We start from the raw sequence: 23,540 nt of genomic DNA, 5'->3' as shown, positions 1-23,540 counted from the left end.
TGCACATTAGGGGTGGGATAGAGGATACATTATAGTGAAGCTGCAGTCAAAATGTGTTAACTACAATTATTCTGCATATTATAAAGTAAGAATTGTTTCCCTAACATATTTTCTTCTCAATTGCCCCTGATCTAGTCTAATACCCAAAATGCCTCCACCCCCTAGTCAGAACTCTGAACACGACCCTGCCTATGACAGACTGTATCACTAATATGGCTAATCAGCTATTAAAATTGTTAAAAGTTTCGAGATATCAACGCTAATCTCAATTGCATTTTCTTGCAAATTTATCCTTTTGGGTTTCTCTAATTTGGGTTTCTAGAACATAAAGCGTTTTACGGACAAAACTTTAAATAGATTAACCAGTGAAAAAAGTATAGTGGAAAGGCGCTTCACGCCAGTGTTTACCATGCAATTTTTTTTATCGACTGGTTGAAAACGCTATGGAGCGTACAACCTACCCTTATACATGACACCCCTGTTGTCCATCTCTGGAAAGTTTCTTATATTGTGTATATCTGGTCTGAAATTGGCCTAGTAAGAATAATAATTTCAGAAAGAAAGAAATAATGTCGGTTCTTTGTTAACACTAAGAATCATTTCCTTCTGTAGTTCAATACGAAAGTAAATATTTGAAACTTTTGATAGAAACGTTTCATTCTGAAGTTTGTTTCTTTTATTGTGGCTTAACCGAAACTAAAAGTTTGGAGATTGGCAATAAAGAGCTCTAATTAACCGTGTAAAATAATTTTACAAGTTTACTTTCTCACACACAAATATGCTGAATTTCCAGTAAAATATTTTATGTCTTCTCTTTTGTTTCGTTATTCTTCCTTTTCTTATTACATGATTATTAGTTTCTTTCTAAAATAGGAACATTATACGGTAATCAAAAACTGAAAAGAACAGTAAGTGAGAATGCTTGTTTTCCATATAATCCCTCATTTTCTGTTTTTGGGACACCTCCTCTCTAATGTTTGTAGAGTAGAGTGAAAAAAGTGGAAACAAGTTTCGATTGTTTGAAATCTGCTACTAACTATTTTTCTTCTTTTTTTTGCTTCCGAATAAAGAAAATTAAGTAAAATTTGTAATATAAGTCTTTTATTTTAGGCTTTTATAAATATTAGACCTAAAATTTCCATTTAAAAGTGGTTTGATTTTAGATATTGCTGCCTTTATTCAGCATAAGACCGGTGTTAGAATTGAAGAATGGTAAGGAATGTAGATGGGAAACGAAAATAAAGAGCTGCATGCTGTCATTTATTGCAACGAAATTCATTATTCTGATGATGTTCATTCTTACAGTAAAAATTGGCCGCAATGCTTATTTATCAGGTTGTTTTAGGAGTCGCAAGTTGCATAAAGTGTATACCTAAAGCGTTGAATGGCCTAGGCCTATAGTAAGACCTATGGAAAATGTCTGGTTTAACAACACCGAGGGTGATTCTGGACTATCACCATGGTTGGCTTAATTGCTAAGTACTTATCTTGGATGTTTAACTGCCAAAGTGCGTGTCCATGACATAAGTGCTTCTGTTACAAAAAATGTAAGTTATTTTGGTACTTGTGTATTATTCAGTACACACTCAATAAGTGAAGTTAGGTTCTTTCATGAAACAAATTACGATGCAGGTACATTTTAATTAAATATCTTATATATAGAGTTGGTTAGGTTAGGTTAAGTTAGGTATTTGATATAATACACCTCACTCCCCCACCCCTAATATGCAAATATATAGCCCGAACTTTTGATAAAGCTAATGAAATAAAACAAAATATAATGAAAATTTTGTTTTGTCTTTGTCTTTGTTTTGTCTTGAGTTTTGTCTTTGTGGCTATGAAACCGGATTTTCTCATAAAATGTACCTGCATCGTAGTTTGTTACACGAAAGAACCTAACTTCACTTATTGAGTGTGTTCTGAATAATACACAAGTACCGTTTTTTCAACAACAAAACAATTTTTGAGCTCATCAGAGCTAAGATTTCAGAGGCGTGTTTAGCTATAATTAGGCACTTATCTCCCCGGGTCAAAGGAATAGGGGATTTGATAAAAATATTTTTATGATGACCATTTGTCTCGTTCACAGTATAAGTATATACGAACAGTGGTGGAAAGTCCTATGCTCTCCATTGAAGGTTTGTGAAACACATCTAAAACCACACAAGCTAAACCACTCTTCATGACCCCGCCTTCGTCCGCGCGCAATGACATATGTTTTGTGCGTCACGATGATTGAATTCACACTATGAATGTTTGTAGAAACTTTTAGTTACTGTTCGTATATATATTTATACTGTGGTCTCGTTCGCTCAACATTGAAACAAATCAGACGGTTGGACTCGTGATGACACAAGACATAAAACCTTTAATGTGCATTTGTCGGTCTGGTGGGAACTTGGCTGAGGGTTCGACAGTGCAACCGTGCGTCGGTTGTCTTGCTAAGAATATGGGGGAAAAGCTGGAGAAATAGCAATACAGGACTGGGTTGTGATTTACGGTGACAATCCTTATATACAAAACGTAGGGCTGCCTAACTTTCATCCTCACTTTGCCTCGTATTCCCGAGTGCTCTTTGTCCGAAATTTTGTCCCTCAAGGCGAAAGGTTATTTTTCAATTATTTTTTTAGGACATCCATAACTTCCCTCCTTGAAAGAAATGCCTAGATATTGTTCTATGCCCATTACTGTATAAACAGTAATTGTTGGCATACTGTCAAGGTTACTAGATTTTTTTTTTCTTTTGGACTATATGTATTCAATTTATCTCCATTTTGTATGCTTTATATTTTGATAGGCTAGCTGTCAGGGTGTGGCTTAATCTAAGGATCAGGTTTTGCTGCCCAAACAATGAATGATATTATTTCTTACGGAAGTAACTTTTCCAGGTTTAGTTGTTTTTTTTTTATTTTATATGGTCAGTCGCTTCTATTTAAGTCACAATCACGATCAGTCATATAATTTTCCAGATATTGTAGAGATATCTTGGTTCGCCCAAATGACATGCCGGTATATCTTTGCGTTCATTGTTTTATGTTCCTCGCATAAAAGGAATAATTTTGCGAACTAGAAAAAATAGAAAAAAATAATGAGAAAGTAAATACAATTTTAGCCAACCTGGTGAAATTATTGTTCGTTTTTTTTCCTATAGGTGTTTTTCTTGTTTTTTTTTCTATAGTCGTTTTTTCAAATTGTTGTTTTGCTTCTCCATTTTCATTCTCCTTTCCCATTCCAAAGAGAAATTACAAGCTCATGCAATTTAAACTGGTTCTTTTATAAGGTCTCAAAGAATTGGCGAAACGAAAATATGTTCAAATAGGCTTGGCAAATGACTCATTACTGGAATTTCATTTTTATCTTCCGAGCTTAGACAAGATGATGACATACTTTGTTTGTACGAGCATTTGTCAAGTAGGCAGCATATCCCCAGAATCTAGAAGGTGTCGAACTGAGCTTTCTAGAACTTTGAGACATATTGGTTGTCTCAGAATTCTTGCTCGACAGCGTTTTGCCATATTCCTATTTGCATTACCGAAATCATAATTAGGGTGCTTTCACATTGTTTTTATTCAACGTGACAAGTGTCCGTGTAATATTTTTACCAATGAGTATTATTTGTGACGTTCCTAGTGATGGTAAAAAGGTAAAGTTTACCATTAGGCTCTATTTACGATACCATAATTATCATCTGGACAATTTACATTTTAACTAGGTAAATTAAAAATTCTTTTAAACCCAATGATTTCCTTGGTAAGTTTCAATCGCGCCTTCGGGACCAGAAGATTCAGGTTTGGCTTATTGGTGTAGAGAAGTCTAGTGCCCTGTGTTTTTACAATCAGACTAAAGTAATATGGTAAGGAGTTTTATTTGAGAATGAACTTACCGCGGAGGGCTCTTAAGTGCTGATTCCAGGTGCGAGAAAATTGTGTGCCACTTCGTAGGGGAAACTAGGAGTCATGTGGCGAATATGCCTTGGGAGGTAGTTGTGCTTGGGCCCCTCTTAGGGAGTATGGGGGAAGGTCTAGAACATTTTATAAGTAATTGCAAAATTTTGAAGAATTTAAGGAATAGTGTTTTTCAAAGGTGACGTAACGTCGCTCCCATGTATTTTGGAGACTTCGTTTAGGGACCTAGTTATTTCGGTAGAAAGTTTAATAGAGAAAGATGTGGAGGTATGGAAGACAATCATTTCAGTTGCTTGTTCTGTTCATTTTTTTGTTTTATGTATGGCCAGAGCTTTTATATATATATATATATATATATATATATATATATATATATATATATATTATGTGTGTATAATATCTTAGTCGCTTGATCCTCTAATAAGACATTAGCGAGATCATATTTTTACAGGGCAAATTTATAACAAACTCCTTTTTAAAGATATATATCTGGCTTTCATTTAGTTTTGTGTTTCATGAGTATTATAAGTTTCTGCAGAAGGGAAGGAGGGCCAATACTTCTCAATGCTGTAATACTTATCGTTAAACCTGCTTTATAAATGGATATGTCCGTAACTTAAGCTAATGCAATAATGCTCGAAATCATCTAAACTCTTAAAGGAAAGAATCTAATCATTAGAAAGAAAAGTTTATTGCGCCGTTGAGTATACCGCCTTGACGTTTTGTTCAAAATCAAATAAAAAATGCAATTTTTTTTAACTGAAAATAAGAAGCGACATTAAAACCTAAAACGAACAGAAACTATTCTCTATGAAAGGGGCTGTCCCCTCCTCAATGTCTTGCTCCTTACGCTAAAGTGTTTTATTGTTTTAAAAAGTAGAGTTGTGAGAAAGAGTCAAACTTTAGCGTAAAGAGCGGGGCATTGTATACGGAATAATTTCTGTTCGTTTTAAGTTTTAATGTTGCTTCTTACTTTCAGTTGAATTTTCAGTTCAATTTAATTTCTGAATGTTTTTAATTTAATGCAAACTACTTTAAAGTAATTTGTACTTTAAAGTACTTTTTTAAGTTACTGAAAGTTAAGGCAGGTTTTGATTTTGGCTCACCGTACATAAATAATTAAAACGGAATTTGCGTATTAATGTTACATTTTCTGGCTAAATGGCTATTTCAAAGTTTTGATCACGATTATGAGAAAAATGGGTGGGGAGGGGGCCTAATTGCCCTCCATTTTTTGGATACTTAAAAAAGTCCATCAGAACTTTTGATTTTATTTTAAGAACGTTTTTTTAGCAGGGTTCTCTGACACGCTGAATCTGATGGTAGGATTTTCATTAAGATTCTATGACTTTTGGGGGTGTTTCTCCCTTTTTTCGAAATAAGGCAACTTATCTCCGGTTCCTTGCTACAGTTTGTTACCACGAACTGTTTGATATGTTCTGAAAATAACTCATTGGAATCAATTCATTTTTCGTGAACTAAAGCGACTTAGATACTGATCTGTACCTGTACTTTTGTTAAACTTGGCCTCATTCCTGTCTCATTTTCTAGATGTGTTTTTGTTTGCCAAGGAGCTAATGAGTAAAGTAAACTCCTGCCAAAATAGCCTGCTGTTTGTTGATTAATAGGAAAACTATTCTAGCGTTACTAGTTCTAGGTCTGTTTCATTTAAGTGGCCCATGATTGGCTTAGTCCACAATCTTGTTCATAGGTGGTTGGTCCGCTATTTGTGTGATTGAAGGGAACCCCTTTCTATTTGCAGCAAAAATGGGACTTTTATTTATTGATAATCATGCATTATTACATTAGAAATCTTCGTACTTCTTCATTCAGTTGTGGACTTGTCTTTGGCATTATGGTATGCATTTGTTTAAAATATTTGTTATTGTGAAGGGTAATTTGTTGGACCTCACTTATAATGAATCGCCTGGGTGGTGTTCTTTTTTTTTTTATTTCCTTACCTTTATGAAAAGGGGTAGCCTATATTCGCCCCTTTATCCAACAACATAAGCAGGGTGGTTTTTAGGTTCGTCCCATGAAGTCTCAATAGTTATCCACGGTCCCAAGAATTTCAATGGTTTTCAAATATGTGGTTAGTTTTTCTGCTTTTCATATGGCCCCGTCCGTCAGTACATTTTTATGACCCCTCGAGCTCAGTAAAACTACTATACCACTAAGACAAGTTAAGTGTAAAAATTAAATGAGGGGCTGACACAACCTCCTGGCTATATAGTGGCCCATCCTACCTTTTTTTTTAAAACAATTATATACATTGATAATTTTTCAAATTTGTCGAATGCGTTGTGCATATCTGAGCTGGTGGGCTAAATACTAAGCCACCCATTTTCAGTTCTTTTAAGGGATTACTTAATTGTGATTATCAGATTTCAGTCTTAGAAAGAGTTCGTTTGATGCAGAAAATCATGATCCATTCGCAAAACAGTGCTCCCACCTTAAGTCACATTTTTTTTTCAATTATCTTATTGGTTGAAATTCGAAATTATTCGACGAAAAAAAACATTATACATTATTATGCATAACATTAAAAATATTATTGTACATTAGTAGCAATAGAAACATGAAGGTTTTGCAGATTTCGGAATAGAATTTTATTAGTAAATTAACCTATTAAACAAAACCCTTTACCGAAAAATTCGGTTCAGTCGTAGCTAGCATCTATAACAATTATTTATTTTGTTTATTCATCTTTTATTTATTTCATCGTGGGGGAGTGGGGGGGACTATATGCTGATTCAGTCTCGTGGAATTCCAAAGAAGATGGTTTTCATTGTTCCCTACCGACTCCATTTGCCCAATGTAATTCACTGTATTGTAAGCCAGTTTTATTTCATGAACATTTATAAGGAAATATATAAATGTATTCTAATGGTAGTTGCACCCAAGTAGACAGGATTACTAGAATTACTAGAATAGATAAACAAGTTCTATCTCTCCGGAGTGGAGAGAAGGACCCCATATAAACTCTCGCTAGAATGGAGAGTAACTTTCAGGGACTGGGAATTCTGACCCTAATGTATGAAAAGAAACTAAGGAGAGCAAATAATTTGAGAGAGAGCAGGATTGAGAAAGAAAGAAGAGGAGGAAGAGAAGGATGAGAGAGAGAAGGACCTATTGAGGAAAAAGCTATTTTATTGGACTTTTTTTATAATGAGGTTTATGTCTTTAATTGGCAAAGCTGTTTTATGAGACTCTATTTCTGCGTCCAGAGACTGCATGTTGTCCCTACTGACTTATTCGGAGCCTGTGTATATTCGTGAGAGTAAAAACGGGGCTCTAAAGATTACTGTACTGACAAATTCGTTAGTATTTTGTACCATTGGCAAACATTAAGGCACGAAAATCAAATAGATTCTGACAAAGTAAAACTACTTCCATCTAGTATCTTTTTGGAAAATGAGATGGTATGGCGGGGTCTGATATTACCTAGCTGCTGTAAAGTTCAGAAAACCAGGTTGATGCAGAACAGCAAGTGCCTTTCATGCGTAATAAGTTCCAGAATAGGGCCCGAGACTCTATCTAATAAAATAGGAAGTTTCCAATGCTTGGAGGATTAATTTGAGATCCTTTCATTTGTAGCTTAAAAACCTTGACGTATTCTGCTAGCCAAATAATTTCTAGGTCTGTCATATGTTTTGAGTCATGTCCGTCTAAAGTCAATATTTTTAGACACTTGTATATTGGAGTGAAGATGCCTATCTTATTGTAACCTTTGCCAAAGTTCAGTTGAATTAATGTTATGTTTTGTTTTATCCGTACTTCCATGGCTGTTCTTGGCTGTTTTCCATATGTTTTTGTTTTGTTTTATCCGTACTTCCATGGCTGCACGGAAGACAAGAATTAATCAATTCCCTTAAAAAAAAGAATCTAATTTAAAAACACTCTCTATTAATCCGCGGCTTATAGTGTGGCCGATAATTTAACGGTTGCTTCATTTCTTATTTGTTTCCTTTCCTTTTCTCGTCTTTTCAATATTGACGGTCTCTTTTCATGATTTCGAAAGCGGGTGTAATTACCTCCAACGGCCATGGATGTGTGTTTTTCTAAATTATGCTCCCCGCTTTTTGACAAATAAAGTAGGGTGAAAATTAAATTGACAGGTTATTGGGATATTAATGGTTATTGGGATCTCATCAAGAATCAAAATGGTGAGTTCTAGCACCTGGCACTGCCTAAGCTGCACCACTGAAAGCTGCTTGTTCATTTACCTTGCCGAAAACTGTACTCGACTTTTTCTTAGGGGCCTGTTTAGAAAACAAAACTTGGTACTTATTGGTTATATAACAGACACTACAAAACTTCGACACAAGAAACTGGTCAAATAATTTCTTTTTTGACTTCTACAAATCAAAATACTGTCGATCATTTGGATGGCAAAGATCAGATGGGATAATAACCAGTTATCATCATATTTTGTTTTGTTTCATTAGCTTTATCAAAAGTTTATTTGCACATTAGGGGATGGGGGTAAAGCACCACATATATTAAACACAGCAATGGTTAGTTTACACATTTGTTTCATTTCGTTAGCATTAATCGAACTTCACTTCCCGAGTGTCTGTTGTATAACCGATAAGTACCCAAAACTTTTTCTATTAAAACAATCACTGCTCATTTAATTAAAAGTGATATGAGAAAAGGACTGTACCTAAAATATTGGGAATAATCAGTCTGAATATCATTTTGTTCACACAAATGATGGTACTTATGGATTGTAGAGATCCCATTCAAGGAGAGAAGTTAGGTTAACCCTAATGGAATATACCTAAATATGATGAAAATATGATACTTTAGTAACAAAATTATGGAAACTACAACAAAGAATCATGGAAAGGAGGCTGCCCAGAACGCGTTATATTAGATACCTAACCTAACCAAAATACTAACTCTGTATATTAAATATTTAATTAAAATATACCTATATGGTAGTTTATCTCGCTGTGTCTAAGCTAGTTGTCTCCGAATGGAGATAGACAAATCGGTTTTACCCAGACCTATCAGATCAAACCGCTTGAGTGGGGTCGCTATAATGCATAACTGCCCAAATTATGACTTGATAGTACCTTATAGCTTGATATTGGGGTTGGTTGGCCACTATTTTATAGCGGCGCCTATTTTAAAAAATGTAGGGAGGATCGGCAAATGTACATTTCAAATTTAAGTATTTTGGTGTTTTTTCGCTTTTTACTGAAAGACCAAAAGAAATGTTTTTTAATGATAGTTCTAAAATATCCAAAATCTAGGGGGGCAATTAAATGAGGGCAGGGGTTCTTCCTTTTGGTCTCTCGCCCCAGCGAAGTCCATGTAACTTCTTTTTGGCTATCTGATTTTGGCTATCTGAGCAATAGGTCACTTCCTATTACCAAAAGTAGACAATCTTACCCAAATTAGAATGTTTGCTTTTGCGGAATGATTATGTTTAGCAATGCAGTCATGCAGGATTCGGTTACTGACCTAAATTTTGAACGTGTTGTGATTTTTTCAGCTTCGGATGAATGTAGAATAAATGCCAACTCCTTTTGAAGAAAATCATTCTAACTTCAAAACGATTACATTTTTGGATGTTTTTACGTTATTAGTCTTTTTTTTTTTTCAACTAATGTCATTTTTTAAAACGACAAATATATTTAGTAAAAAAAAATATATATATTTATATACCTCCTAAGATCTATCTATAAAAATTCTTGAGAACGGGTTTTAATACCTTTGGATGCATAAGATTTTCCCCCCTCCCCCTAAAAAGAATTCTTGAGGTCCCCTTAAGGGTTGGACCTGTGTTTACAAATGTAAAAATTTCATTTACAAACGAACAGACCATTGCCGTCAAAATTTCTGTTTGTTAAAACTTAAACGAACAGAAATTACTCCGTATATGAAAGGGGCTTTTCCTCCTCGACGCCCCGCTCTTTACGCTAAAGTCTCTCTTAACTCTACATTTTAAAACAGTAAAAAACTTTAGCGTAAAGAGCGGGGCGTTGAGGAGGAAAAGCCCCTTTCGTATAAGGGGTAATTTCTGTTCGTTTTAAGTGTTTATCTCGCTCCTTACTTTCATTTAAAAAAAACTTGTTTTTTTTTTGTTTAATTTCTAGACGTTTTTGAATTAATGCATGTTTTGATCTTGGCTCTCCGCACATAAATAATTAAAAAGAAATTTGCACATTATTTTTTTTTGGCTAAATGACTTTCTCATTGTTTTAATCGGAAGATTTTAAGAAAAAAGGAGCGAGGGAGGAGGCCTAGTTGCCCTCCAATTTTTTGATTACTTAAAAAGGCAACTATAAATTAATTTTTTACGGACGTTTTCATAGGTAAAAAATATACGTAACTTACGTAGCGAACTTCTATATTCGTATGTTTTTATTGCGTATATGAGGGGGCTCACCCCTCGTCGATACCTCGCTCTTTACACTAAAGCTTAAATTTTGTCCCAATTCCTTAAGAATGACCCCTGAATCACAAAGGCCGTAGAATAAATAGTTGAAATTACTAAAAAATACTTTAGCGTAAAGAGCGAGGTATTACGAGGAGGTAAACCCCTCATATTAAGTTTTAATGCTGCTCCTCACTTTCAGTAGAAAAAAACTTTTCATATTTATTTTTCATTGTTTTTTTAAATAATGCTAGAAAATCCTTCGCCCCCTCCATTGAAAGTCTCTTCCCCCATGAGAAGTTCCTCCATGGAAAGATCCTCCCACGTAACCCCCCCCCCCCCCTTCATCTCTCCCCCCAAACTAAAAAAAATCCCCCCTGAAAACGCCTGTACACTTCCCAGTAACCATTACTATGTGTAAAAACAGGTCAAAGTTTGTAACTTGTAGCCCCTCCCACGGGGACTGTAGAGGAGTAAGTCGTTTCCAAAGACATAGTTATAAGGTTTTTCGACTATGGTGAATAAAACGGCTATCTCAGAATTTTGATCCGGTGACTTTGGGGAAAAATGATCGTGGGAGGGGGCCTAGGTGCCCTCCAATTTTTTGGTCACTTAAAAAGGGCACTGGGACTTTTAATTACCGTTAAAATGAGCCTTTTCGCGACATTCTAGGACCACTGAGTCGATACGATCACCCCTGGGGAAAAAAACTGACAAAAAAACAAATAAACACGCATCCGTGATTTGTCTTCTGGCAAAAAATGCGATTTTTTTTTTTTCAGTAGTCCGAGTGGGCTACCAGAACATCATAGAGAGATTCTTAATGGCTCACTCAAAACCTATTTCGTATATATACGTGTCTTTTATAATGGCACTAAAATGGCACTTTTTGTGCTATTTCTCAAGGGATGGCACTAGCAGGCTACTAGAACATCGTAGACAGATTTTTTATAACTCATATAAAATATATTGCTCATATCTACGTTCTTCCTATAAATTCCACCATCTGCAAGTTCCAAATGGCACTAAAAATTGCACTTTTGGTGCCATCTCTCAGGCGGAAAAGCTGGGGCTATTGGGCTAACAGAACTTATAAAAGTGGTGTTTGATGACTCATTTGAAAGTTATTGCTCATATCTACGTGCTTTTTTTCAATTCTATCATTCGTAAGTACGGTATAGCACTGAAAGCAACACTTTTGGTGCCACTTCTTAAGTGGGAAAGCTCTTAAGTACAAAACAGGCACAATTGTAATATATATGTTCTATAACGCTCAATTAAAGATTTACAACAACCCCTCCCGTACAATCCCCCTCCCAGCACCCTTAGTAAGTTTCATAATTCTTCTGCTCACGAGTAAGCTACTGCAACATTAGCAGGCAACCACACCATTGTAGATAGATATTTAATTTCTCAATTAAAATCTATTGCTAATATTTTTAGGTTTTTATAAATTCTACTCTCTATTAGATTTCGGAGATTTCAATGTTATCTAGTTTCTTGGGAGAATTTCCAATGAACTCTTTGTCATGGCTAAAGCATTAGCTGCAACCTAGGAAAGAGTGAACTACAGCCCATAGTAACTAAAAGTAAAAAAAAAAACGTTACAACGGTCTTTTTTTTTTCTTTTTCCAGGCCTGGCGGGTTACAAGAACATCATAGAGAGATACTTAAGAATTCATTCAAAATCTATTTCTCATATGTACGTGCTTTACATAAATTCCACCATCTGCAAGTGTCAGATGGCAAGACAAAAGGCAATTTTTATGCCGTTTCTCTTGGGGTGGGGCTAGCAGGCTACCAGAACATCTTAGACAGATTTTTGATCGCTAATATAAAAAATATTGCTCATATCTACGTTCTTCCTATAAATTCCACCCTCTGCAAGTTTCAAATGTCACTAAAAATGGCACTTCAGGTTCCATTTCTCAAGTGGAAAAGCTGGGGCTAGTGGGCAACCAGAACTTTTTAGAGTGATATTTAATGGCTCGTTTGAAAACTTTTGCCCATATCTACGTGCTTTTTATCAGTTCTACCATTCGTAATTGAGATATAGCACTGAAAACAACACTTTTGGTGCCACTTCTTCAGTGGAAAATCTTGGAAGCATAAAACGGTATTATTATAATAATTATGATCCAAAACCTTTAACTGGAGGTTTGCAAGAACACCTCCCGCATTTTCCTCCTCCATGTCTGCTTAATAAGCTACGCAATTAAAGTCCTACGAACACCAATATATATAGATTACATTATTAGAGGCGTGGTTCTGTTTGTACAGTGGTGGACTTAAAATTAGATTATCACGCCTTCGATTCCAACTTGTATTTTTTTTTTTTTTTCAATCATTGTTTGTCCCTTCTTATCATTACTTTTCAGATAATCCACTTTTTTTTGCAAACGTGATGCACTCACTTTTCAAAGCATATCCCGAGAAAGCTCACTTTAAACCTATGGCTCATACCTATGTGCTTCTTATCAATTTTACCATCCATAAGTATATAACACTAAAAACGGCACTATTGGTGCCACTTCTTAAGTGGAAGAATTTGGAAGCATAAAACGATATCATGGCAATAATTATTGTCCAAAGCGCTTAACTTGGGGTTTATAAGAACCCCTCACATATACTCCCTCTCCAGACTCCTTAGTAAGCTTCATAAATTTCCTACTCATCTCAAAAGTAAAAGATTATTGCGAAAACAAATTAGCTAAAACTAAAAACTTTTGAACTAAAAATCTACAAAAAATTAAGGTTGAATAATGAACTGTTTTGAAAATGAACCGAGAAAATGAGTGCAAGTGGTGAAGCGCTGTTCTTTCTTTCTATGTGGAAGGGTCCTCAAATAGCAATCAGAACATTTTCATACTTTGGGATAAGATCTGCACCTCGAAACTGATAAGAGTTGAAAGTTAACTTAATGTCTGAGGAAACAACAATGTCATCTAATGTTACCTAACAAAATCCTTAATCTATCCATACTTTTTAGTTTACTTTACACAGGTGGAAAGGCTGCCTGCCGTAAGGATTTTGTTATAGGCGTTTTTGTTCTTTAAATTCTCCATCGAGGACTGGAGTTCTTAGCGAAGCTATTACGTGTATTGTTGTTTTTTTCTTTATTATTATTATATATTTTTTATTCTGGCAGGCAACGCTACACTGTCTCTAAAATTAGTTTTTAATTGATATTCCACCCATGGTAAAGCCTCAGATTTGCTTCATCAGTTTCCTATTGTTTTTAACTATACTCTTGTTTGCATTATAGTACTAGGAGAGATGGTAGATGTATTGAGTGTGTCAAAAAGTAGAATATCCATGGCGCAGGGTGTTTTTCTGACGTTAAAAAGGCTGGAAAAAACAGGAAGATAAGTCTATGAGCTAAGATTCGAATGCTGGAACACACGGTAAAAACCGTTTTAAAGCATGGTTCAGAATGTGTAACATATTGTGCTCCACGGCTGGAGGATCGAGTTGAAATTTCGACAGATATTTTTTTTTCTTCTAAAGGGGGGGGGGGCAAGATAAGTGTTGAGTTTTGTGTTGGGAAATGGGGGGGGGGGTACCATAACTCTTCTCTGACCCTGTGTATACGCCAGGTTTTTTTCTCTTTTACGTCTGTCATCCGAAAGGCTTTGTCCGAATCCATTTTGAAGCAGCAAATATTGTATAAGTGTCAGCTAGAAGTGTAATATTGTATAAGTGTCATCAAATATTGTATAAGTGTCAGCATTGGATATATTCAGTTCATGCTATTTTATGTCAATAAATTCTGGAAGTTTTTGGTCCTTCAATCAAAATCATTTCAACATATTTTCAAAGAATCGTGTTGTAATTTTGAAACTCAAGATTCACCAGTAGGCGAATTTTGCTTGACAGAAATCTGAGCTGATGCAGGAAAACTTTGCAAGATGACATTTTATATAATCTATCGCTGCAATTAGACGATTTCACGGCACAAGAGCTGGAAAATATTTTAAGATGGCGTGAAAAAAAAACATGAAATGTTGGTCAGTAATCGACATTCACCATTCGACTTCTTTGGCGAGGAATCGAATTTAATTGGCTACAATATATGCAGTGGATTGTTGATGTTATACTCTTGTTTTACTTTGAGGAAATTGCGAATGCATGGCTCCACACAGACTAGCAGAAAGAATATCACCATTGTTTTACAATTTTGGTAAAAAGCAAACATCATTTCTATTTAATTTACTCCTTATTCACCTGATACGGGGGTTGCATCTACGAATTGTTTACTTGAGACCATAAGAGGATTGGATGTTGAGTGTGTATAGATCATCCAGGGTAATATGACATTGCATAAACCGGGAATTCCCATAGTGAAATGCTGTAAGATTTTCAAAATTCTGGGCGACAACTCGAAATTACCTGTAGCTAGGGCAGATGATGCTAAAGAATATGAAAGTAAATGCACTTTCTAGAGTTGTGTTACACTACTCAATAATTAAGGGAACTTGTTTATCATCAGGCTTATTCTAGAAGCGGAATTGACTGATTGACTGATGGCTGATATAAAGTGACGGGATTGATGATTAACAGGGGTGATATGGGCACTTTTAGGAATGATATAAGTATTTTAGAATGTTTAAAGCATTTTCAGGATTTTATAGTGTTTCCTTTTAAAGGGGCCATCCATTAAAATAGTTCTAAATTGTGTACCCTATGTGATGGTCATGGGAGTAATAGCCGCCCTGTTCAATGGACATATATCACTCAAAGATTAGCGAGACCATATTTAGGGTATTGACCAAAATAGGTTTCTTTTATAGGTCTATCAAACAGTTCGTGGTAACGAACTGTAGTAAGGAGCGACCCGGCTCAATAGTAACCAAAACTCTAAAAAATGGAATTTTGATACCAATAGCTACATCAAAAGAATCGCATTTTAATGCTGGTTTTAAATATATAAGTTTCATCAAGTTTAGTCTTATCTTACCCATCAAAAGTTACGAGCCTGAGAAAATTTGCGTTATTTTAGAAAATAGGGGGAAACGCCCCCTAAAAGTCATAGAATCTTAACGAAAATCACACCATCAGATTCAGCGTATCAGAGAACCCTACTGTAGAAGTTTCAAGCTCCTATCTACAAAAATGTGGAATTTTGCATTTTTTGCCAGAAGGCAGATCACGGATGCGTGTTTATTTGTTTTTTTTTTTGTTTTTTTTTTCCAGGGGTGATCGTATCGACCCAGTTGTCCTAGAATGTTGCAAGAGGGCTCATTCTAACGGAAATGAAAAGTTCTAGTGCCCTTTTTAAGTGACCAAAAAAATTGGAGGGCACCTAGGCCCCCTCCCACGCCAATTATTTTCCCAAAGTCAACGGATCAAAATTCTGAGATAGCCATTTTATTCAGCGTAGTCGAAAAACCTTATAACTATGTCTTTGGGGACGACTTACTCCCCCACAGTCCCCGTGGGAGGGGCAACAAGTTACAAACTTTGACCTGTGCTTACATATAGTAATGGTTATTGGGAAGTATACAGGCGTTTTCAGGAGGATTTTTTTGGTTTTTGGGAGGGGTTGAGAAGAGGGGGATATGCTGGGGGAACTTTCCTTCGAGAATTTGTAATGGGAGAAGAAAATTTCCATGAAGGGAGAGCAGGATTTACTAGCATTATTTTAAAAAAAAACAATTAAAAAATAAAAGTGAAAAAGCTTTTTCAGCTGGAAGTAAGGAACAGCAATAAAACTTAAAACAAACAGAAATTATTACCCATATGAGGGGCTCACCTCCTTCTAATACCTCGCTCTTTACGCTAAAGTATTTTCGGTAATTTCAACTACTTATTCTACGGCTTTTGTGATTCAGGGGGTCATTCTTAATGAATTGGGATAAAATTTAAGCTTTAGTGTAAAGAGCGAGGTACTGACGATGGGGCGAATCCCCTCATATATGTAATAAAAACATGAGAATACAAAAGTTCTTTACGTAAGCTAATTTATAAGTTACGTAAATCTTTTACCAATAAAAAGATTCGTAAAAAATTAAAAGTTCTTGTTGCCTTTTTAATTAACCAAAAAATCGGGGGGCAACTAGGCTTCGTCTCCCGCTCTTTTTTCTCAAAATGATTCGATCAAAATTATGAGAAAGCCATTGAGCCAAAAAAAAAAAAAAAAAAAAATGCAAATTTCGTTTTGATTATTCCTCTGCGGAGAGCCAAAATCAAAACATTCATTGATTAAAAAACGTTCAGAAATTAAATAAAAAAAAACAAGTTTTTTCAACTGAAAATAAGGAGTGACATCAAAACTTAAAACGCACAGAAATTACTTCGTATATGAAAGAGGCTGCTTCCTCATCAACGCCCCGCTCTTTACGCTAAAGTTTTTTACTGTTTTAGAAAGAAGAATTGAGAGAAAGAGTCAAACTTTAGCGTAAAGAGCGGGGCGTATATGAGGAAGCAGCCTCTTTCATATACGAAGTAATTTCTGTGCGTTTTAAGTTTTGATGTCACTCCTTATTTTCAGTTGAAAAAACTTGTTTTTTTTTTATTTAATATGTTTCATAAACGCCATGTAGGTCTACGTCAATTTCAAGGGTTTTATCATTTAGTAAATTTAGTTATTTAGCTCCTAAAAGCTAACTTCGGTTAGTGACCCAAATAATGTGAATTTCGTTGCATAGTGAAAGAACAACTTTCGCTATATTGCCAGTGGCTTAGTGAAAAAAAAGTGGTTAAGTCAAGGTTTATGAACTATGCGGTTTGGGACCGGCTTTTCTCTGTTTATAAAGGCATAAAAACGTAGAAAAAAGAGAAGAAAAACAAAGCAAGACCAGGGTCAAGAAACGGTATTTCTGTTGTGAATAGTCATGGTTCACTTTTGAATCACTTGCACAAAAATGGGAATAGAATTGGGGATAGGGCTGCAACACAAAATCAAAACCCAGCAATGGGTCGAATCACACATTCTTTTCGAGCTACAAAATTAGTCTTAAAAGGAAGATGATGAAATGTTGAGTTGTTGCTGCCGGATGGAAAAATTCCGATGTGAAAATAAAAAAAAAAAATCCGGTACTTATCGGTTGTATAATAAACATTAATACAATTTCGATCGTGAATGATGCGAGCATGACACAAGAAACTGGTCAAGCAACTTCTTTTTACCACACAATTAGCTTTGGTTTGGTTTCAAAATAAATTGCTGCTATATTTTATATAAATATTTAGTTTGTATTTCGGTTTGGTTTAGTTCATGCAAACAAATTTGGGCTATATATTTGCACATTAGGGGGTGGGTGGGGTAAAGCATAGGATATATCAAATACAGCAATGGTTAGTTTACGTATTTAATATATGCTATTCTTTACCCCCCCCCCTAATCTGCAAATATGTAGCCCAAATTTGTTCCTAAACTATTATATATTCATCATATTTTGTTTCATTTCATTAGCATTAATCGAACTTCACTTCCCGAGTGTCTATTATATAACCGATAAGTACAAAAATTTATTTTCGAAAGATGAATTTTGATCTCGGAATTTCACCATTTGGCTTAGACTTTAAAGCTCCTCAGACTTTTTGACAAATATCTTTCAGTTTTCAATTTACTATCTAGTGGAAGAAAGAAATCATGTAAAAATCTGGAATGAAAAATATTTCAAGTACAAACTAAAAAAAGGAATCCAATATAATTTCCAGATGAAAAAAAAAAATTGTAGATTGTCTCTTCTAGATCTGGACCCTAGAGAATCCTCCCAGATCGCCCACACTTCCCTTATCTATGGCCCTTCTTATTGCAGTAGATTTATTATTCGAAAAAAAAACAAGAGTCAAAGGGAAAAATGTATGCTCATGCTCTTTTGCTAAATAAATCCGAGAATGAATCTGCTTTCTCTTCTATTATTTCTTCCTAAGCAAAAAATCTAAACTTTAGACCTTTCATATTTTAGAATAAGCTCATAAAGAAAAGTTTCTGCGTAGGTCTCTGAAATAAATAAGACCTGCATTAAGGGAATTTTGACGAAAAAAGGAAACAAGGGTTGGGAGAAGTACAAATAAACACTTTACATTGTCAACCTTCTTCTGAGCTAGCGAGAGCTAGGGATTATTGACAGGGATATATTCAAGGACGATATTTCCCACATCTCTCTTAAATTAATACATAGAACTAAGAATTCTTTTGGTACTAATAGAACCTTGTCATATGTAGTAGATACAGTGGTTGTGGGGCACCTTCCAGGTTGGTTTGGAAAACCAATTGAAAAAGCTTGATGGTTAAAGCGCACCTTATGGCTCCAAGTAAGATTATATAGTTTTTCCGGTGCTTGCGTGTTATCCCGACCACACTCAAGAAGTGAAGTTAGGTTAACTATAATGAGATAGACCTAAATATGATGAAAATATAATACATTAGGAACAAAGTTATGGAAAGTACAACAGAGAATTATGGAAAGCATTATCCAGAATACATTATATTAAGTATCTCACCTAACCAACTCTATACATTAAATATTTAATTAGAATATACCTGCATAGTAGTTTATCTCACTCTGGCTAAGCTGATTTTCTGAGAGTTCATAAAGAAAAAACGGTTTTAAATAGATCAAATTTCTTGAGTGTGGCAGGGATATCACGTAAGTATCGTTCCTTAAAATCGACCTGTGTGCATATATGATCTTCAATAGACCCCATGATTAAAAACGACAAATCTGGAGCCTAAATTTAGTTTTTGAATTATCTGATCTCTCCCCTTCCCATGGAAATATGTTCTGATCCCCTCCACCTGGGTGTTGAACCTCTGTGAATCTATGTTTACTCTTTCTTATTTTCATACAATCGTCGCCTTGAAATTCGTTTTCTATTGTTGACATTGAAAATGTTGGTATTGCTAAGGAATAAAATGAAAACAAACGCTAATAAAGTTTCAATGGTGTTTCTGAAACTAATAAAAATTAATGTCCCTTATGTTGCTTTGAACCAATAGAAATAATCAAGACAAAAGTATTTGGCAACGATTATTGCTGTCCTGTTTTTGTATCGGAGCTTACAAAAGCAAGGGGCTACGCACTTTTCACTTTACGTTTAACGGAAGTAGGGCTGGGGGGGGGGGGGGGTGCAACCCTTTATAGAATTTTCATTCATCGTCTTATAGTTGCGATAGGTTTTTTTTTCTACATTGTATCAGTGACGTTTCTTTCATGTCCTTCAATGAAGTTCTTGCGTTAAATAATTTCCAGTGATTTTATTCAGTTTCCCAATTCGGACCTGATTGTTTTTCTTTTTCTCTATTTTTCTAGGTTTCTGTTTTTCCTTTTTTAAACGCAAATAGGTAAAAGTAGAACAATGTTTGTTCTTCTTCCACGGTATCTTTGAGGGGTTAATAGATTTTGACTAGCAAAAAAAGAGAGACTCGTACAACGGACGTTCGATTTCAGACGAACGATGGAAGTTTCTTGTAGGGTTTTGGGAGTCATTTTGAAGAAATTTGAATGTTTTGCTGGTACTTGTCGATTAATGGAAACACACCCAAGATGATAAAATAATGCTTTAGAAACAAAATTATGGAAACCTAATCTAACCAAACCCTCCCACCCCTCTTTAATGTACAAATATATAGCCTAAATTATACAAGTCCAATGTAATCTAACTCCAATGGATTGTATTATCCGTCACTTGTTTTCGCAGCTATGAAACCAGTTTTCTTAGATGCAACCTAAGCGTAATTCTTGAATGTGTTTCTTATAAGCGACAAGTACCATTTTTCCTTTTTACTATTTCATGAAGAGCCAAAGGGATTTATTTTGTGAAATCGATTTTGACGAATATTAAAAAGAGAGACTCGAACGACAGATGTTCGAGTTCGGACATTAAGATGAAGAACATAAGTTTTGTGAAAAGTGCTGAGTATTGTTCTCGAAGAATTTTATTATTTCGCCTTTTTACTATCTCATGAAGAATCAAAGAATTTATCTTGCGATATTATCAGTCTAATTATAAGTACAAACGTTTTATGTTTTTATTACCTCGAATAAGCTGCAAGTTTATTCTATAACTGGATTGCTGCATCCAAAAAGCAGAGTTAAATGGCATCCAAGAAGCAGTTAAATGTTTGAATGTTTTTAATTTTCGGATAAGATAATCCAGAATTGTTGACAGATTGTTTTTAGATTTGTAATATTTTAGAATCAGGAAACTAGGGAGCGTATAACATACGTAAAATGATATAATTTTCAGACCATGGGTACCGTCAGAGAGGGGCCAGTAGTGACAGTGCCTCCCCTTTGAAAAAATAAAGATAATCAAAATTTAACTGGCATGCTTAGGCATCGGTGTGTCACCCCCTTCTCTCTGTCCTTTGGTGCATTTAAAACAAAATCGTTTTCATTGTAATGAAAACATTGCTACCTATTCACACAGCAAAAGTGCTTTAATTTATTTCTATCACACCTATTCGTTAGAAAATTTACCCTTCCTCCTCGCCTAGAAAAATTTCCAAGTAGTGTCCTTGATTCCGGTCCCTACCGACTATATGCACAAAGTGTTAGACTAGAAAATACATAGAGCGCCATCTATCAGAAGTCTAGGCAACACAATGCATTAACAGGCTTCGATCTAACAACCTTTGTTTCAAGATGTTGAGTGAAAAAAACATTTTCTTGTCAAAATGTCAATACAACTACAAAAATAACGGTCAGTTTGGCTCATAACAAAAAGAAAAATTACAATTTCAGGCCTGTCAGGAATGAGTTTAGAGCAGAATTACTCTGAATAAATGCATCCCTAGATGTGGTATTTTATGTGGCAACAATTCGTCAGGGGTACTGAGTTTTTTGTCGGGATTGCCAGAACAAGGGATCCAAAGCCTACTTTCAAAGAGCTTCATTGCAGCAATTTTTATCTTTCACTTGTGTGTATATTTTTTACGTGAACGCCTGAATTTATTTATGCTTTTTATTTTACAGGAATAAATAATTATTGAATAGCATTTTACACTGCTGCAATACTTCATTGAAAAGGATATTTCTCCTATCTTTGTCGTGAGATGCAGTGCAACAGAGTGCGATTAAAATAAGAAAGTTGAAATTAGAGTGAAATTTAGTGCCAGTTACGTACCGAACGTATAAGTGCTTTTTTAGTGCCTTTTTACAACATTTTTATGACTATGGATTTAAAGCAACCGGCAACGCTGCATCCGCAAAGTCATTTTTTTACTGAACGCGTAGAAAGAGGTCCTGTTATAACAGTGCACAAAACAGATGACGGAAGAAACATGGATACATCTTTGTCTGGTAACGTGCTGCAACCTAGCTATTTAATCAATTATTTATCAACGCCTTTTTTTACTGCTATAATTCTATTTTACTCCAATTGATTATTTTACTTTACTTGTCATTTACCTAATTTACTACTTATGCAATATTTATTTACCTAATTCGCTTATTTACTTAGTTAATTCTTTAATTATTTTTTAATTGACTACTTATTAATTATTTATTTTACTTTAATTGATTATATTGGCTCAGTTATATATGGCTCTATGACAAGGCTATATCTAGAGGATCAGAGCATGCGCATGTACGCTAGTTTTTTTTTATAAGTGTACACCAACATCTATCCCAACCATACCTCCGACCTCGCCTTTAAACCTATATTCATTTTGACGCGGTGTTTCCAGTTGCTGGGTTGCAAGTTTCGCCACCTAAAAGTGAAAATGCGCCAAAAACTCCATTTTTCGAGGGAAAATGTGCCAGATGAACGATTTCCCCCCTCAAAAATGCGTTGATTCGAAACGTTTAGTGTGCAACCGCCTGAAAAGTGCCAAAATGGGCCCCATATGGTCACTCTGGCTCTACGTCCATGATGTTGACCCTTTCCCCCGATGTGTATGGAGCTGTCTTTATTGCCATGACTCTATGGGATAAAAAAAAATCCTACTTTCGATTTAAATTTCAGTTGTTGTGAGAAAAACAAAGAAAACTGCATTTTGTATTTACTGCAATGATAGTTAAACTTTTATAAGATCAAACGGTTCCTGGTAACGAACTGTAAGGAAGGAACGGTTCGGCCCAATAGTGACTGAAACTCTAAAAAAAAAAGAATTTTTGAAAAATTAGTACAGCAATTAATTACATTCTTATACCGATTCCAAACATGTAAAATTCATTAAGTCTAATGCTACCCATTAAAAGCTGCATGTCTGAGAAAAACTGCCAATTTTTTAAAAAAAGGGAAGGATGAACACCCCCAAAAAGTCAAGTGATCTCAATTAAAATTACACTATCAGATTCAACATATCAGATGAGCCTATTGTAGATGCTTCAAGCCCCATCTACCAAAATGGGGGATTTTGTCCTTTTACCAGAAGAAAGATCACAGATACGTTTTTTTAAGGGCTGATCGTATTGAACTACTGGTCCTAGAAGATCAGAAGACGCCTCATTCAAACGAAAATTAAAAGCTACTTTGTTCCTGTGCCTCTTTTTAATTTACCAGAAAGACTGGAGGGCAACTAGCTCCCCTCCCACGCTCCAATCACATTTTCCCCAATCACATTCAATTAAAATTTTGAAATAGTTGTTTGGTTCAATGCGGAAATTTTTGGGATGTTTTTTCTGAGGAGGAAGATTTCCCGCGAGGAAATTTTTTCGTCAGAAGAAAAGTTTCCGGTGGAATTTCCCTAGTGAAATTTTACATGGGGGGAGGCTGTAAGTTGTACAATTTGCCCATTGTTATATAGTATTTGTTATAGGGAAATATACTGAATATTTTTGGGGGTACTTCCATTGGGAGGGGTTTTTGTAGGAAATTTTTTTGTTCAAGTGGGAGGAACTTCCAGCATGATTTGGAAGTGATCGTTTATTTAATGATGAAAAATACGTGCAAGTGAATGTAAGAAGAATTTTTCAGGGATATTGTCCGTGGTGAATTTTCAGCGGGGAGAGAAATTATCTGGGGACAATTTTCAATGGGATAATGCGGGAGGAATTTTTCCTGCGAGGGGGGATGGATTTTTCGGAGGAAATTTTCCTTGGAGGGGCGTGTCTAAAATTTAAATTTAAAAAAGAAGTATTTTCATTTGAAATTAAGGAGCAAAATTAAAACTTGAAACGAATGGAAATTATTTTCTACATAAGGGAGGCTTCCCCTGCCTCAACCCTCTCTCGTTACGTTAAGGTTTTTTAGTGTTTCAAAAAAGCTTTGTATTCCAATTAATCGGCCCTTGTGGTCCAGCAATCATTCTTAAGTAATAGGGAGAAAAAGTCAAACCTTAGCGTAACAAGCGA

At 35.2% G+C, this 23,540-nt stretch overlaps 1 protein-coding gene across 1 annotated transcript in view; it reads left to right on the top strand.

The window, feature by feature from the left end:
• The window catches only part of LOC136027382 (ecdysone receptor-like), a 113,528-nt gene that overhangs the window by 5,594 nt on the left and 84,394 nt on the right, over window positions 1-23,540 (top strand). The window contains exon 2 of the mRNA XM_065704569.1: window positions 21,219-21,545. Within this exon, the coding sequence (XP_065560641.1) occupies window positions 21,413-21,545 (133 nt within the window). The 5' untranslated portion in view covers window positions 21,219-21,412. The remainder of the gene's footprint in view (window positions 1-21,218; window positions 21,546-23,540) is intronic.

Source organism: Artemia franciscana, chromosome 5, assembly GCF_032884065.1.
Source record: "Artemia franciscana chromosome 5, ASM3288406v1, whole genome shotgun sequence".
Classification (NCBI taxonomy): Eukaryota; Metazoa; Arthropoda; class Branchiopoda; order Anostraca; family Artemiidae; genus Artemia; species Artemia franciscana.
The sequence above is the reverse complement of the archived record's forward strand: the minus strand, read 5'-3'. Positions and strand labels throughout refer to the sequence as shown.